Raw genomic sequence first — 17,183 nt, forward strand, 5'->3', positions numbered from 1 at the left:
GGTCAAGCTGCAGGCGGGGGAGGGGCGTCTTCACAGTGCTCATTTCTGATTGGACGCTGCGTCAGCACGCCTGTTCTCCTGCAGCCAATCAGTCCGCGAGGGGCTGGTTCCGGAACGTCACGGTCCGGTGTCCCCCCTTTATGGTGAGGAACCGAGAGTTCGGTATCAACGGGAGGTTCGAGTTAAGCCGAACCGGTCCGTTAGAAAAAGCGGAACATGGAGCCGCTGGTGGCCGCGATCGATCAGGGCACGAGCTCTACGAGATTTCTGGTGAGTTACGTCATTCATTCATTCATTCATTCATTCATTCATTCATTCATTCATTCATTCATTCATTCATGCATGCTTTCGTTTATTTATGATCCGGTCCGGGGAAAAACAAAAACAAAACAGAACTCCGGTCCAGAAAGACAAGAACAGGGTTTAAAGAAGATTTAAAGTTCTGATCCATGAAGGTCCAGACCAGAAGTCCTGGTCCAGAACTCTTGCTCTGGTCCAGAAGTCCTGCTCTGGTTCAGAGGTGCTCTGGTCCAGAACTCCTGATCCAGTCTTCATCTTTTCCTGCTTTTATCCACCGTTTAGATCTCCCTGTCAGAAGCTGGTTCTGGATCCGTTCTCCTGACTGATGGGCTCTCTCTGGGTTTTTCTCCTCATATTCAGATTTGCAGGTTGAGTTTCTCTTCTAGAGAATTAATTTCATGTTTGGGGTTATTGGTGCTCCAAACTTGTTGGAGGTTTTAACAGAATCGGATCTCTGCTCACTTTAGTTTATTATCTTAATTCTCTTTAATCCTCTGAAGGACGAACAAGGAGTTTTCCCTCCAGCCTGCAGCAGAATTCCAGCTTTACCAGGAAAAATCAGCCTGTTGAGTCTAGTTTTGTCTGTTTGAAACAACTTCCGAGTTCATCCCTGCTCTTCCAGGTTCTGTTAGACGTTCTCCTGCAGGTCTTTGGAACCACTCTGTGAAAGTTAACCCGTTAACTATTGCTAACCGACCGGGTTTGGGTCGTTCCAGAACAAGGTCAGCTGGAAGACCCTGCTGCAGCGTGAGGCTCCGCACACAAACATCTTCCTACTGATAACTATATCGGCTTTAACTGAACATCGTTTTGTTGTGAAGATCCAGATCCTGAGTCGTTTGGGAGGAATTCCTTAACTTGACTTTTGGACCTGGATGAGCTGGAATCATCCTGGAACATTGTGGGATTCATTTGTTGAATAATTGTGGAAATCCTCAGAAAGCAGCCAAATATTTTCTGGACGCTTGTTGTGGCTTGTTCTTTTGGAACAACCTTTGACCTTTGACCTTGGTGAGAGGTTCCAGGTTTACGTAAAACTCCTCCAACCAGTGGTTTAACTTCCCACAGAGCTGTCGTGGGAATCCCAGAGTGTCGGGCTGGTTGTGTAAACCTTTGACTCACTGACCGTCTCACGGAGCGTTTTTTGTCTGAACATCTTCAGGAAGCTCATGCTCAGGTCTGATGTCAACATCCAGGATCATCATTCCTTGAAGGAATTCACATCAACGCTCCTTTCATGTCGGAATTTTAAACTGAGACAACCTGAGGCTGAGAAAAGATGGAGGGTCTGGGGCTGAATCGGTCCGCCGGGTTTGGGTCAGGGTCTGTTCTACTAGTCGCCTCTGACCCGGGTTGGGTTAGGGCTGTTCTGCTAGTACACCCTCAATAACCTTTATGAACAGTTTCAGTCTGGCTTCCGTCCCCACCACAGCACATAAACAGCTCTCATCAAGATCACTAACGACCTACTCATTGCTGCTGATTCTGGTTTAATCTCTATTCTTATTCTCCTCGATCTGAGTGCGGCCTTTGACACCATTTCTCATCCCATCCTCCTCAATAGACTCTCTTCCTTAGGCATCACTCACACCCCCCTCAGCTGGTTTCAATCTTACCTTACTGGCCACACTCAGTTCATCCAGTTAAAATCCTTTACCTCAGAACCCTCCCCAGTCAAGTCAGGTGTGCCCCAGGGCTCTGTCCTGGGGCCCCTCCTCTTCATAGTATATCTCCTCCCTATTGGCAAAATCTTCCGCAAATTCAATATCCAGTTTCACTGCTTTGCAGATGACACCCAGCTCTACATTTCCAGTAAGCCCAACTCAACTCTCCCACCATCCTCCCTTACACTCTGCCTCTCTGAAATCAAATCATGGTTCACCTCTAATTTCCTCAAACTCAACGGCAATAAAACTGAACTTCTTCTTGTTGGCACTAACTCCACCCTCTCAACATCTGACAGCTTTTCTTTAACTATTGCCAGCGCCACAGTCTCCCCCTCACCTCACGTCAAGAGTCTGGGTGTCATTCTCGACAGCTCACTTTCTTTTCAGGCTCACATTAATAACTTAATTCGGTCAGCATACTTCCATCTACGTTCCATAAACCGTCTCCGTCCCTCACTGACCCCTCACACTGCCGCCATTCTCGTCCACAGCCTCGTCACCTCCCGTATCGACTATTGCAAATCACTTCTTTATGGTCTTCCCAACAAACTCCTTCATAAACTGCAACTGGTCCAGAATTCAGCAGCCCGTATTATCACCAGAACCCCTTCCTTTCACCACATCACACCGGTTCTCCAGCAGGTTCACTGGCTCCCAGTTAAATTCAGGTCCATCTTCAAAATTCTCCTCCATACCTTCAAAGCAATCCACAACCTCTCTCCTCCATATATCTCAGACCTTATAAGTATTCACACCCCGTCCCGTTCACTCAGATCTTCTTCTTCCATCCATCTTGCGGTTCCTTCTGCCCGTCTCGCTACCATGGGGAGCAGAGCTTTCAGCCGCTCTGCTCCTCGACTCTGGAACTCACTTCCCCCAGACATCAGGAACGTCGACAGTTTTACCCTTTTCAAAACAAAACTCAAAACACACATGTTTAAATCTGCCTACAACCTCTGATTTTATTGAAATGTTTCTCTCTGTTTTTTCTTCTTTGGGTTATATTATTGTTTTATTGTATTTTATTACGTGTTTTGTGTAAAGTGACCTTGGGTGTCCTGAAAGGCGCTTTGAAATAAAATGTATTATTATTATTATTATTATTCGACTCGCCTCTGACCCGGGTTGGGTCAGAGTCTGTTCTAATAGTCGCCTCTGACCCGGGTTGGGTCAGAGTCTGTTCTAATAGTCGCCTCTGACCCGGTTTGGGTTAGGGTCTGTTCTACTAGTCGCCTCGGACCCGGGTTGGGTCAGGGTCTGTTCTACTAGTCGCCTCGGACCCGGGTTGGGTCAGGGTCTGTTCTACTAGTCGCCTATGACCCGGGTTGGGTCAGGGTCTGTTCGACTAGTCGCCTCTGACTCGGGTTGGGTTAGGGTCTGTTCTACTAGTCACCTCGGACCCGGGTTGGGTCAGGGTCTGTTCTAATAGTCGTCTCGGACCCGGTTTGGGTCAGGGTCTGTTCTACTAGTCGCCTCGGACCTGGGTTGGGTCAGGGTCTGTTCTACTAGTGGCCTCGGACCCGGGTTGGGTCAGGGTCTTTTCTACTATTCGCCTCGGACCCGGGTTGGGTCAGGGTCTGTTTTACTAGTTGCCTCGGACCCGGGTTGGGTTAGAGTCTGTTCTACTAGTCGCCTCTGACCCGGGTTGGGTTAGGGTCTGTTCTACTAGTCGCCTGGGACCCGGGTTGGGTCAGGGTCTGTTTTACTAGTTGCCTCGGACCCGGGTTGGGTTAGAGTCTGTTCTACTAGTCGCCTCTGACCCGGGTTGGGTTAGAGTCTGTTCTACTAGTCGCCTCTGACCCGGGTTGGGTCAGGGTCTGTTTTACTAGTTGCCTCGGACCCGGGTTGGGTCAGGGTCTGTTCTACTAGTCGCCTCGGACCTGGGTTGGGTCAGGGTCTGTTCTACTAGTGGCCTCGGACCCGGGTTGGGTCAGGGTCTTTTCTACTATTTGCCTCGGACCCGGTTTGGGTCAGGGTCTGTTCTACTAGTTGCCTCTGACCCGGGTTGGGTTAGGGTCTGTTCTACTAGTCGCCTCTGACCCGGGCTGGGTTAGGGTCTGTTCTACTAGTCGCCTCGGACCCGGGTTGGGTCAGGGTCTGTTCTACTAGTCGCCTCGGACCCGGGTTGGGTCAGGGTCTGTTCTACTAGTCGCCTTTGACCCGGGCTGGGTTAGGGTCTGTTCTACTAGTCGCCTCTGACCCGGGCTGGGTTAGGGTCTGTTCTACTAGTCGCCTCTGACCCGGGCTGGTTAGGGTCTGTTCTACTAGTCGCCTCTGATCCGGGTTGGGTTAGGGTCTGTTCTACTAGTCGCCTCTGACCCGGGTTGGGTTAGGGTCTGTTCTATTAGTCGCCTCTGACCCGGGTTGGGTTAGGGTCTTTTCTACTAGTCGCCTCTGACCCGGGTTGGGTCAGGGTCTGTTCTACTAGTCGCCTCTGACCCGGTTTGGGTCAGGGTCTGTTCTGCTAGTCGCCTCGGACCCGGGTTGGGTCAGGGTCTGTTCTAATAGTCGTCTCGGACCCGGTTTGGGTCAGGGTCTGTTCTACTAGTCGCCTCGGACCGGGGTTGGGTCAGGGTCTGTTCTACTAGTGGCCTCGGGCCCGGGTTGGGTCAGGGTCTTTTCTACTCTTCGCCTCGGACCCGGGTTGGGTCAGGGTCTGTTCTACTAGTCGCCTCTGACCCGGGTTGGGTCAGGGTCTTTTCTACTAGTCGCCTCGGACCCGGGTTGGGTCAGGGTCTGTTTTACTAGTTGCCTCGGACCCGGGTTGGGTTAGAGTCTGTTCTACTAGTCGCCTCTGACCCGGGTTGGGTTAGAGTCTGTTCTACTAGTCGCCTCTGACCCGGGTTGGGTCAGGGTCTGTTTTACTAGTTGCCTCGGACCCGGGTTGGGTCAGGGTCTGTTCTACTAGTCGCCTCGGACCTGGGTTGGGTCAGGGTCTGTTCTACTAGTGGCCTCGGACCCGGGTTGGGTCAGGGTCTTTTCTACTATTCGCCTCGGACCCGGTTTGGGTCAGGGTTTGTTCTACTAGTTTCCTCTGACCCGGGTTGGGTTAGGGTCTGTTCTACTAGTCGCCTCTGACCCGGGCTGGGTTAGGGTCTGTTCTACTAGTCGCCTCGGACCCGGGTTGGGTCAGGGTCTGTTCTACTAGTCGCCTCTGACCCGGGCTGGGTTAGGGTCTGTTCTACTAGTCGCCTCTGACCCGGGCTGGGTTAGGTTCTGTTCTACTAGTCGCCTCTGACCCGGGCTGGGTTAGGGTCTGTTCTACTAGTCGCCCCTGATCCGGGTTGGGTTAGGGTCTGTTCTCCTAGTCGCCTCTGACCCGGGTTTGATTTGGGTCTGTTCTATTAGTCGCCTCTGACCCGGGTTGGGTTAGGGTCTTTTCTACTAGTCGCCTCTGACCCGGGTTGGCTCAGGGTCTGTTCTACTAGTCGCCTCTGACCCGGGTTGGGTTAGGGTCTGTTCTCCTAGTCGCCTGTGACTCGGGTTGGGTCAGGGTCTGTTTTGCTAGTCCCCTCTGACCCGGGTTGGGTCAGGGTCTGTTCTGCTAGTCGCCTCTCACCCGGGTTGGGTCAGGGTCTGTTCTGCTAGTCGCCTCTGACCCGGGTTGGGTTAGGGTCTGTTCTACTAGTCGCCTCTGACCCGTGTTGGGTCAGGATCTGTTCTACTAGTCGCCTCGGACCGGGGCTGGGTTAGGGTCTGTTCTACTAGTCGCCTCTGACCCGGGCTGGGTTAGGGTCTGTTCTACTAGTCGCCCCTGATCCGGGTTGGGTTAGGGTCTGTTCTACTAGTCGCCTCTGACCCGGGTTTGGTTAGGGTCTGTTCTATTAGTCGCCTCTGACCCGGGTTGGGTTAGGGTCTTTTCTACTAGTCGCCTCTGACCCGGGTTGGCTCAGGGTCTGTTTTACTAGTCGCCTCTGACCCGGGTTGGGTTAGGGTCTTTTCTACTAGTCGCCTCTGACCCGGGTTGGCTCAGGGTCTGTTCTACTAGTCGCCTCTGACCCGGGTTGGGTTAGGGTCTCTTCTCCTAGTCGCCTGTGACTCGGGTTGGGTCAGGGTCTGTTTTGCTAGTCCCCTCTGACCCGGGTTGGGTCAGGGTCTGTTCTGCTAGTCGCCTCTCACCCGGGTTGGGTTAGGGTCTGTTCTACTAGTCGCCTCTGACCCGGGTTGGGTCAGGGTCTGTTCTACTAGTCGCCTCTGACCCGGGTTGGGTCAGAGTCTGTTCTAATAGTCGACTCTGACCCGGGTTGGGTCAGGGTCTGTTCTACTAGTCGTCTCGGACCCGGTTTGGGTCAGGGTCTGTTCTACTAGTCGCCTCGGACCCGGGTTGGGTCAGGGTCTGTTCTACTAGTCGCCTCGGACCCGGGTTGGGTTAGGGTCTGTTCAACTAGTCGCCTCTGACCCGGGTTGGGTCAGGGTCTGTTCTACTAATCTGGTTAAAATGAATTCTGCTAAAATGAAGTTTTCTGCTTCGGCGACTTGTTGCTGCCTGTGGACAAGTGTGGAGGGGCGGCGTCATCCACGCCTCCCCTCTTTTACTGAGGATGGCAAAAGTTCATGATTCAAACCAGAAGACCTCTCTATCCAAGCACCTTGGAGTTCTAAACCCCCTAAGGCGCTTCACAACACAGTCAGTCATTCACACATTCACACGCTGATGGTGATGAGCTACACTGTAGCCACAGCTGCCCTGGGGTGCCCTGACAGAGGCGAGGCTGCCGAACACAGATGCCACCGGTCCCTCCGACCACCACCAGCTGCACGGCGGGCTAAGTGTCTTGCCCAAGGACACAACAGCAGAATTCTCTGTCCGGAGCCCGGGATCAAACCTGCAACCTTCCGATTACTGGACAACCCGCTCTACCTCCTGAGCTGCTGCTGTCCATAATAACAATAATACAAATAAATGAAGCCCGTGCAGATGATCGTTACGAATCCTCACCAAAGATCTTCTCTGATGTGGCTCAGAGTGACCTAAACCTGACTGATGTTAAGCAAACAGAAAAGGAAAGCAGGCTTGTCCTCAGAGCCTAAATGAACTAATAAAGGTTAATAACATGCTAATGAAAACACCGGAAGCTTGTTCTGTTTGTTTTAAAATCATTTCAGCCAAACAAAAGATGCATGCTAAGGAATGTTTGCTGGTTTTTCACTGACCTCTGTTTCTCTGCAGGTTTTTAATGCAAGAACAGCTGAACTGATCAGTCACCATCAAGTCGAGATCAACCAGAGCTTCCCAAAGGAAGGGTGAGATTCCTCAAATCCACATGAGATCCTAAAAGTTTTCCCACATAAATTAGTTTTAATATTACTGAAGAGAAAATAAGTCTAGCATCAGTTTTAATTGTAGTCCAGATCCTAATGAGTGCATCGACTCCAACTCTGATTCATTTGAACAAGAATGAATGTCAACATTCCCTAAAGGAATGAAAGCCACGTCTGATATCCTGTAAGTGTTGGGATTTAATGGAGTATTTTTTTAGTTAAACAATACAAACCTGCATTTATCACACCAACCACAAACGCGGCGGTTAAAGACGTTTTAGGGCTGCCTAATGCTCGCTCGCTGTGGCTGTAGATGTTCCGGCAGAGATCTGAGAGGCTAATATTCAGCAGATGTTTTGGACGTGAACAGGTGGAAACACCAGGTGTAGAAGAAAACACACAGTTACGTTTGAACACCAGGAGCTGCTTCTGCTCCTCCTGATGCAGAAGAGACAGAAATCTTCTTTTACTGCCGTCGCCTGGAAAAGTCTGATCTGTTTCAGCGCTGTAGACCTGACTGCAGAAGATGTGAAAGCGACTAACGACATCACGATGACGTAACACCAGACTGTTCAGGCCGGGAGACTGAGGGCCTACGGTGTCTTCATCAGCATTCCCTGAAAGCTCGGACTCAGATGTTATTTCAGCTCTTTGTTTTTGCCGGAGTCTGCAGTTATAATTTAACTGACGTTTGTCCTCCGAACTTCGATCGGGTCAAAGGTGCAGTTTTATTTCACTGTTGAGCAACACGCTGATTTACTAGATGAGCAGTTTAGTTTGAGGGCCGAAGACTGTTGCAGCTTTGCATCAGAGCGGCAGATAAACCAGACTAATGGGCTGATTTATGATTCGGCTCAAAGTAAGACAAGAATCAGAATGTTTGAACAAATGATCTGTAGAAAACATGCAAAGGCCACCAAAACAAATAGAAATGTTAATGCTGCTGCCAGTGGCTCATTGGGGTTGCCATGGTAACCAGATCCTGTCTCTCGCTGACAGGTGTCTAGTGGAGGTTCAGTTGTGTTTATTTGTGTGTTTGTTTGTTGTTTTTGGGTCAGATGGGTGGAGGAGGACCCCAAAGAGATCATGTGGTCCGTTTATGAGTGCATGGAGCGGACCTGTGAGAAACTCAGACAGCTCAATGTGGACGTGTCCAACATTAAAGGTGAGAGCGTCACAGGGGACCAGAGGCAGCTGGTGGACGGTTTCAGTGTTGACGTCCATGTTGTGACTATCTGCAGCGGTGGGAGTGACCAATCAGAGAGAAACCACCCTGGTTTGGGACAAAGAGACCGGAGAGCCGCTCTACAACGCCATCGGTGAGTTCTGATCCGAACCGGTTTCAGGTCCCAAAGAGAAGCTGCTCCTCTTTCAGCTGATCTCAGGTTTCTTCTTTTGAAGTTTCACAGCAGATTGTCCTTCAGCTTAAAGCTTATTGGTTAGTTTTTCATAATGAAATCATGACTTTGGTCTCTTGACCTCACGAGGAGCTCCGTGCCAGCTCCAGGAGCCTCGCTCTCGTGTTGCTGGAATACCGTGTTAAGGATTAGAAGAACACACTCCCTCCCAGTTCTGTCATCAGGAACTCCTCTCAGTTTAGTTAGTGAGACGAGTGTGGGAGGAGCTGGAGACAGGAGGACCCAATCCCAGACTAAATGTTGGATGTATCTGGAACCAACAGTCGGTGTTTTAAACTTTCCTGTTTCCTGTGTGTGGTTGGTAGTTTGGCTGGACCTGCGGACTCAGTCGACTGTAGAAGAGCTCATCAACAAAAACCCTGGCAGAAGCAAGAACCACCTGAGGGTAGGAGCTGATGAACCAGAGGCCCTCTGGACCAGAACCTCACACCAGAATCTGATTTGTGGGAAAGCCCTGAATTAGACCCATTTCCTGTCCCTGCAGCAGAAAACCGGACTCCCCATCAGCACCTACTTCAGCGCCGTGAAGCTTCGCTGGCTGCTGGACAACGTGGACGAGGTGCACGAGGCAGTTCTGAGTAAACGGGCCCTGTTTGGTACCGTGGACTCCTGGATCATCTGGGTAAGAGAGAGCTGCTCCTAGCTGCAGGCGTTCACGAGGAAACTCTTCAGGTCTTTTCTTTAGTGTCTGACAGGCGGCAGGAGTGGAGGCGTCCACATCACAGACGTGTCCAACGCCAGTCGGACCATGCTCTTCAACATCCACTCTCTGGACTGGGACCCGGAACTCTGCAGGTGAGATCCCGTCTGATAAACCAGAATTATTATGTCTCCTCTGGTGTTTTCATCCTAGAAACGGGTTTAAATGTGTCCTGGCTGTGCAGGGAGGGAGCTCGTCCGCGTCCACGGCGACTCCATCTGCTGTGAAAGAAGACTAGATGTTGTTCACAGTAAAACTGATGTTAACGTGGCTGAAAAGTTACTTAACAAAGTTTGCCAAAAGGCCAAACTGTGGCAAAGCCCACCTCAGGTCTGTGCTAGAACAAAGGTCAAAGGTCAAACTGCTGAAGACATTCATTTTTTTCTAAATCCTTCATGTGACTATTTATATCTCTTCAATCCGTCTGAGGTTTTTATTTCTGCAGCGGCTTTGATTACATTAGAGGAACTTCCTTCACCCCTTCACAATAAGAGTCTGAAACCTCCACATGCACTTTGAATCATCACAGAACATCTGAGTGATTATCGTCGTCCAGTAAACCCGCTGCAGCAGCCCGACCCGATGAGTCTGGTTAGGGTCAGGGTTACAAACCGGGTCTGACTGTTTGTTCTCCTGCTTTAGTTTGTTAATAAAGTTTTTTTCTTTGACTTCAGGTACTTTGACATTCCAATGGAAATCCTCCCAAACGTCAGAAGCTCCTCAGAAATATACGGCTGGATGGTAAGCCCCTCCCCTTTCACCACTTGCTGTTGCTGTAGTCGTTACCCGATCCAGCTGTGTGAAACCATCTCTGGTAGCAGAAGGTCTGATGAAACATCTGGATGAAGCAGCTGTTTGCTGGCTGTGAGGCCGGCTCACACACGTCTGTAACAGAGTGTTCTCTGGAAAACCGGGATGAAGGAGGAAAACCGGGATGTTCTTCCTGTCACTGAGATTCCTGAATCAGTTATTTTACCAGTTTTGTGACTGGATGAAGTCTGGAATGGCGTTCTGAGCTGATTGGAAGCTGACGCCATGTTGTTTGTCTGTGTTCATATCTTATCTTTAGAGTTCAAAGGTCACCTGCACGGTGGAGGTTTTGGGTTGACGCAGATGGGAGCAGCTTTGGCTCTGTAGGAGTGTTCTGGCTGACATCAAACCTGTATCTACACATTCATGATATCAGGTTCTTCTGTCCCGACTCAGAGTCCTCTTAACGTTCCAGGAGGAATTTTATCAGGAATTTATTACTGTAATCTGGAAAACCCAGCTGATTCATCACAAACCACTTTGATGGGCTTTGACGTGTGACTTAACCCAGCTGATGGTTGAACGGGTTCTGGAGCAGCCGTGTGATTCTGGTGCTGGAACACCGGGCCAGGTCCAGGAAACCCCGAGGTTTATGGAAAACTGGTCTTCTTGTGGTTTATTGACTTGGATCAGGATTCTGTTCCCGTGGAGAGGAACGCTGTTGAGGGCCGGTGACGGGTCAGACTCGTTTCCAGGTTACCTTCAAGTCTAGCAGGGATCAGGTCTAGCAGGGACCAGGTCTAGCAGGGACCAGGTCTAGCAGGGACAAGGTCTAGCAGGGATCTGGTCTAGCAGGGATCAGGTCTAGCAGGGACCAGGTCTAGCAGGGATCTGGTCTAGCAGGGATCTGGTCTAGCAGGGACAAGGTCTAGCAGGGATCAGGTCTAGCAGGGACCAGGTCTAGCAGGGACCAGGTCTAGAAGGGATCAGGTCTAGCAGGGATCAGGTCTAGCAGGGACCAGGTCTAGCAGGGACCAGGTCTAGCAGGGACAAGGTCTAGCAGGGACAAGGTCTAGCAGGGATCAGGTCTAGCAGGGACAAGGTCTAGCAGGGACAAGGTCTAGCAGGGATCAGGTCTAGCAGGGACCAGATCTAGCAGGGAACTGGTCTAGCAGGGATCTGGTCTAGCAGGGACCAGGTCTAGCAGGGACAAGGTCTAGCAGGGATCTGGTCTAGCAGGGATCTGGTCTAGCAGGGATCTGGTCTAGCAGGGACAAGGTCTAGCAGGGATCAGGTCTAGCAGGGACCAGGTCTAGCAGGGACCAGGTCTAGAAGGGATCAGGTCTAGCAGGGATCAGGTCTAGCAGGGACCAGGTCTAGCAGGGACCAGGTCTAGCAGGGACCAGGTCTAGCAGGGACAAGGTCTAGCAGGGACAAGGTCTAGCAGGGATCAGGTCTAGCAGGGACAAGGTCTAGCAGGGATCAGGTCTAGCAGGGACCAGATCTAGCAGGGAACTGGTCTAGCAGGGATCTGGTCTAGCAGGGACCAGGTCTAGCAGGGACAAGGTCTAGCAGGGACAAGGTCTAGCAGGGACCAGGTCTAGCAGGGACCAAGTCTAGCAGGGACAAGGTCTAGCAGGGATCAGGTCTAGCAGGGACCAGGTCTAGCAGGGACAAGGTCTAGCAGGGATCAGGTCTAGCAGGGACCAGGTCTAGCAGGGACCAGGTCTAGCAGGGATCTGGTCTAGCAGGGACCAGGTCTAGCAGGGACCAGGTCTAGCAGGGACAAGGTCTAGCAGGGACCAGGTCTAGCAGCAGGGATCAGGTCTAGCAGGGACCAGGTCTAGCAGGGACAAGGTCTAGCAGGGACCAGGTCTAGCAGGGACAAGGTCTAGCAGGGACCAGGTCTAGCAGCAGGGATCAGGTCTAGCAGGGACCAGGTCTAGCAGGGACAAGGTCTAGCAGGGATCAGGTCTAGCAGGGACCAGGTCTAGCAGGGACCAGGTCTAGCAGGGACCAAGTCTAGCAGGTATCTGGTCTAGCAGGGACCAGGTCTAGCAGGGATCAGGTCTAGCAGGGATCAGGTCTAGCAGGGACCATGTCTAGCAGGGACCAGGTCTAGCAGGGATCTGGTCTAGCAGGGACCAGGTCTAGCAGGGACCAGGTCTAGCAGGGACAAGGTCTAGCAGGGACCAGGTCTAGCAGGGACAAGGTCTAGCAGGGACCAGGTCTAGCAGCAGGGATCAGGTCTAGCAGGGACAAGGTCTAGCAGGGACCAGGTCTAGCAGGGACCAGGTCTAGCAGGGACCAAGTCTAGCAGGTATCTGGTCTAGCAGCAGGGACCATGTCTAGCAGCAGGGATCAGGTCTAGCAGGGATCAGGTCTAGCAGGGACAAGGTCTAGCAGGGATCAGGTCTAGCAGGGACCAGGTCTAGCAGGGACCAAGTCTAGCAGGTATCTGGTCTAGCAGGGACCAGGTCTAGCAGGGATCAGGTCTAGCAGGGATCAGGTCTAGCAGGGACCAGGTCTAGCAGGGACCAGGTCTAGCAGGGATCTGGTCTAGCAGGGACCAGGTCTAGCAGGGACCAGGTCTAGCAGGGACAAGGTCTAGCAGGGACCAGGTCTAGCAGGGACCAGGTCTAGCAGCAGGGATCAGGTCTAGCAGGGACCAGGTCTAGCAGGGACCAAGTCTAGCAGGGACCAGGTCTAGCAGGGACCAGGTCTAGCAGCAGGGATCAGGTCTAGCAGGGACCAGGTCTAGCAGGGACCAAGTCTAGCAGGGATCAGGTCTAGCAGGGATCAGGTCTAGCAGGGACCAGGTCTAGCAGGGACCAGGTCTAGCAGGGACCAGGTCTAGCAGGGATCAGGTCTAGCAGGGATCAGGTCTAGCAGGGACCAGGTCTAGCAGGGACCAGGTCTAGCAGCAGGGATCAGGTCTAGCAGGGACCAGGTCTAGCAGGGACCAAGTCTAGCAGGTATCTGGTCTAGCAGGGACCAGGTCTAGCAGGGATCTGGTCTAGCAGGGATCTGGTCTAGCAGGGACCAGGTCTAGCAGGGACAAGGTCTAGCAGGGACCAAGTCTAGCAGGTATCTGGTCTAGCAGGGACCAGGTCTAGCAGGGATCTGGTCTAGCAGGGATCTGGTCTAGCAGGGACCAGGTCTAGCAGGGATCTGGTCTAGCAGGGATCTGGTCTAGCAGGGATCTGGTCTAGCAGGGACCAGGTCTAGCAGGGACCAAGTCTAGCAGGTATCTGGTCTAGCAGGGACCAAGTCTAGCAGGGATCTGGTCTAGCAGGGATCTGGTCTAGCAGGGACCAGGTCTAGAAGGGACAAGGTCTAGCAGGGACCAGGTCTAGGATCTTGTTGGGTTGAAGTCTTTGTTTGTTTGTTTTCACACAGTTTTAGATGTAAACACGTTTTGTTCTCTAAACAGAATTCCGGTTCCCTCTCAGGAGTTCCTATCTCTGGGGTAAGAAGGTTCCCAAGGACAAATGGATGTCAAACGTTCTGGTTGAGTTTTTAAACGCAGCGTGTTCCTGTCAGTGTTTAGGGGACCAGTCGGCTGCTCTGGTGGGTCAGATGTGCTTCGATGAAGGCCAGGCCAAGAACACGTGAGACGGTTTCTCGCCAGAATGAACACATGAATGTTTTCATTCAGACGTGTGTGATTAATAAAGTTTTTACGCGTAGGTACGGGACGGGCTGCTTCCTGCTCAGAAACACGGGAACCAAAGTAAGACGTGCCGAACACAGTGAAATGTTTACTTCCTGTTTATCATCATCATGTGATGCTTTCAGCCTCTGATGTCACACCACGGACTTCTCACCACTGTTGCCTACAAGCTGGGGAAAGATGGGCCTGCTTGTTATGCCCTGGAGGTTTGTGATAATCTCACTCCTAATCTGGCTCTAATCTCAGCCATAACATTATGACTACATGCACATAGCCAGAAACATTTTAATTCTACAACAATTCCTCTGTTATGTCTGGTAAACACGGAGCTAGCGTGCTCCTACAAGCTCCTCCTGCACATCTTCTGCCCCTGGTGGAGAATCTCAGTACTGCAGGTGCAGAGTGCTCTTTTATTCTGTATAATGTTGAGTTGTGTATAGGTAAATAACCAAATATGAACATAAACAAATAAGTTAAAAATAAAACGTTTATTTTATGAACCAGGCTTTAAATGGTTAACCTACTGAGCCAGAACATCTAGTCTGAGATCAGAACCTGGAGGTATGTGGTTCTGATCCAACAGAGGAGCTGCTGTGTGTGTTGGTGATGGAGCTCACCTGACTGATTATGGAGGACGGTAAACTGACAGGGACAGTGAGATGTTTGGACAGAGTTCTGTGGGTCCACATGTTCCTTTGACCCGTAGAACCCTCTACACCTGCGGAACCGCTCTGGCTCACTTCCTTTATGACCTGTTCAGCAGGACGAGGCTAGCTGGTCATAGTGTAATGGCTGATGGACCTGCTGATCCACGATGTGTCTCCCCAGGGTTCGGTTGCCATAGCAGGAGCTGTGATCCGCTGGCTGAAGGACAACATGGGCATCGTGCAGTCGTCCTCAGAGATCGGTTTGTCCTCCGTCTCGTTGTCCACCATCTGGAAGTCAGAAATAGTCGATAATCAGCGTTTAAACACCAGCTCACCATCTGGTTTCAGAGACATTAGCGGCAGCAGCGGGAACCTCGTACGGCTGCTACTTTGTTCCGGCGTTCTCCGGTCTGTATGCTCCATACTGGGAGCCGAGCGCACGAGGGTGAGACGGACGCCTCGTCTCAGAAGGTCCAGATTCACCTGGGGGTCAGACAGACATTTGAATGATTGTTGTTTTCCAGCATCATCTGTGGGCTCACACAGTTCACCAACAGGAGTCACCTGGCCTTTGCTGCCCTGGAAGCCGTCTGCTTCCAGACCAGAGAGGTGGGCAGCGTCTCGCTCCTGCACCAAAGTCCTGCAACTGTCCGGGTTTCATCTGACATGTGGACCTGCTTTCTGGTTTTTGTGTTTCAGATCCTGGATGCGATGAACCAGGACAGCGGCGTCCCTCTGACGCAGCTCCGTGTGGACGGAGGAATGACGGGAAACAGGTTACTGATGCAGCTGCAGGCTGACATCCTCTGCATTCCTGTCGGTACGACACTCGGTACAGATTCGGCCATATTTATGTAATGATGGTACTGATCCTCAGCAGAGGGACACGTTTAAACATCTGGACTTGATTTGAACCAAAACTGAAAGAATCTTTCTAGAACCACACGCATCTGCTCCCACACAAAGACAGGTGAGGACACGAGGCTGATATCTTCAGGGGATTCAGAACATCTGGATGCAAAAGCAGGAAAACCTAAATTGTATCAGAAGGATTTTAAAACGTTGTCATTAAGGTGCAGATCAGTTTAATTCCCACCTGGTCTGAAGTTATTAAATCCCAGAAGAAGGCAAAATCCAGACTACAGGATCAGAGGACTTGATGTTATGTGTTGCTGTTGTCAGTGCGACCCACCATGTCGGAGACCACAGCTCTGGGTGCAGCTATGGCAGCGGGGGCGGCTGAGGAGGTCGGGGTGTGGGACCTGGGCCCGGGTCAGCTCCCACATCTCACGTCTGAGAAATATGAGCCTCAGATCAACCCAGAAGGTACAAACATCAGTGAATGAGAGCAGTTAGAAGGGCTCTGCTGCCCACTAGTGGTGGGTTCTGTTGGAGACAGATGTGGTCTGCTGATGCTCAGGCTGAACCTTCTCTCCACAGAGAGCGAGTTTCGCTTCGCCCGCTGGAAGAAGGCCGTTCAGAAAGCCATGAACTGGGAGACGACGGAGCCCTGCAGCCACAGAAATGGTATGCAGCCGCAGAGCCTAACTGATGCCCTTTGCTCCTCTGAGTGAGTCTGATTTTGGTCTAATTGGCTGAAAACAGGTGTAGTGAAGAAGAAGCAGGGTGGTGCCCCCTGCTGGGTGACCCCCACCCCGCCCCCCGTCAGAGGTCCGAGCCGTGGTGCTGCATGTTGTGTTTGAGGTCATGTGACACTAACGTAGAGCATGTTGGGAAGCGTCACTAACAGAGTTGGCAGGTTTAGAGAGGAGCCGGTTTGGGATGTTTGCATGTTTTCCTGGTTTTCCTGCTTGTAGGAGCTGCTGCAGCATGAAGTTCCTTCTGAGCATCTGACGCTCAGTCACAGACCTCCAGCTGTTTCTGCAGGGGTCGGATGTCTGTGACACTAAAACATGTTTCGCCTCACAGGTCAGCAGCTCTGATCCAGCCGAGCCGGAGCAGAACTTTGGATGACATTTATGAGACTCGCTCAGAGTCACTCTGGACTGAAACGCTGGATGTGGGATCTCCTCTGATCCAGTCCATGACCTGAAGTGCCTGCTGCTGGATTCCAGAGGAACAACCTGTGGAGCATCCCGGGAATTCTTTAGGAGACGGATCCTTAAATCTCCCAGCCAGAGGAAATCATTTTATCTGACTTTTGTTGTGCTTTAGGAGACGCGTCGTCCATGACGACGTGTGTCATGTGACCACTAGAAAACCTTCATCAGAGATCTTCATCAGTCACATGACCCAGATTTAAAAATGAACTAAACTAATCAAACCGAACATTTCAGCAAATATCAACAGCCTTTCCGTGTATAAACAATCAATAATTCATAATAATTCCAGAACAGCCTCTGTTCAGAGAAATAGGGTTTAAGTCATCAGTGTCCAAATGTGTTTAACCCCAAACACCAAGTTTAAGGTCTTCGCAGGTCACAAAATAAGATTTTGTAGAGATGATTCAACATAATAAATAGAAGATTGTGCAGCTGTGAGACATGAAGTCTCTGGTGAACAACAGAGCAGCATCAGGCCCGCGGACCTGGTTCTGATGAATACACGTGAGTCCGGTATTGGGATCTGGGTTGTTCTTTCTGCTGCTGCTGGATTTAGACAAAGCTCTTAGTAGAGTCCAGGGTTTGTGCCCCCGTGACCAGGTGATTATATCATTAACTAAAACCCAGATCATTAAAAAGAAACTTTGGATCAGGCTTACATTTATTTTAAAGACTTTATTTTTTCTGCCTCGTGTTAGTCTGA

The 17,183-nt window shown here is 51.2% G+C and overlaps 1 protein-coding gene across 3 annotated transcripts; it reads left to right on the forward strand.

Annotated features, from left to right (window-relative positions):
- Positions 1–114: 114 nt before the first annotated feature.
- LOC107382751 (glycerol kinase) lies at positions 115–16,569 on the forward strand. Of its 3 annotated transcripts, none has more exons than XM_015955033.3 (20): positions 115–270; positions 7,138–7,211; positions 8,288–8,394; positions 8,471–8,548; positions 8,953–9,032; positions 9,132–9,269; positions 9,333–9,442; positions 10,022–10,088; positions 13,531–13,566; positions 13,641–13,708; positions 13,788–13,830; positions 13,896–13,976; positions 14,599–14,677; positions 14,766–14,862; positions 14,942–15,026; positions 15,117–15,237; positions 15,600–15,743; positions 15,858–15,944; positions 16,023–16,088; positions 16,347–16,559. In XM_015955033.3, exons 1-20 carry the CDS (start codon positions 217–219, stop codon positions 16,358–16,360), a joined length of 1,629 nt encoding a protein of 542 aa, XP_015810519.3. In that variant the 5' UTR covers positions 115–216; the 3' UTR covers positions 16,361–16,559. The 3 variants fall into 3 exon arrangements, with proteins under 3 accessions (XP_015810519.3, XP_015810520.3, XP_070409405.1); XM_070553304.1 differs by lacking the exon at positions 115–270 and adding an exon at positions 592–668; XM_015955034.3 differs by lacking the exon at positions 16,023–16,088 and having other exon boundaries at positions 16,347–16,569.
- The last annotated feature ends 614 nt before the right edge of the window (positions 16,570–17,183 follow it).

Source organism: Nothobranchius furzeri, chromosome 7 (genome assembly GCF_043380555.1).
Source record: "Nothobranchius furzeri strain GRZ-AD chromosome 7, NfurGRZ-RIMD1, whole genome shotgun sequence".
Taxonomy (NCBI): Eukaryota; Metazoa; Chordata; class Actinopteri; order Cyprinodontiformes; family Nothobranchiidae; genus Nothobranchius; species Nothobranchius furzeri.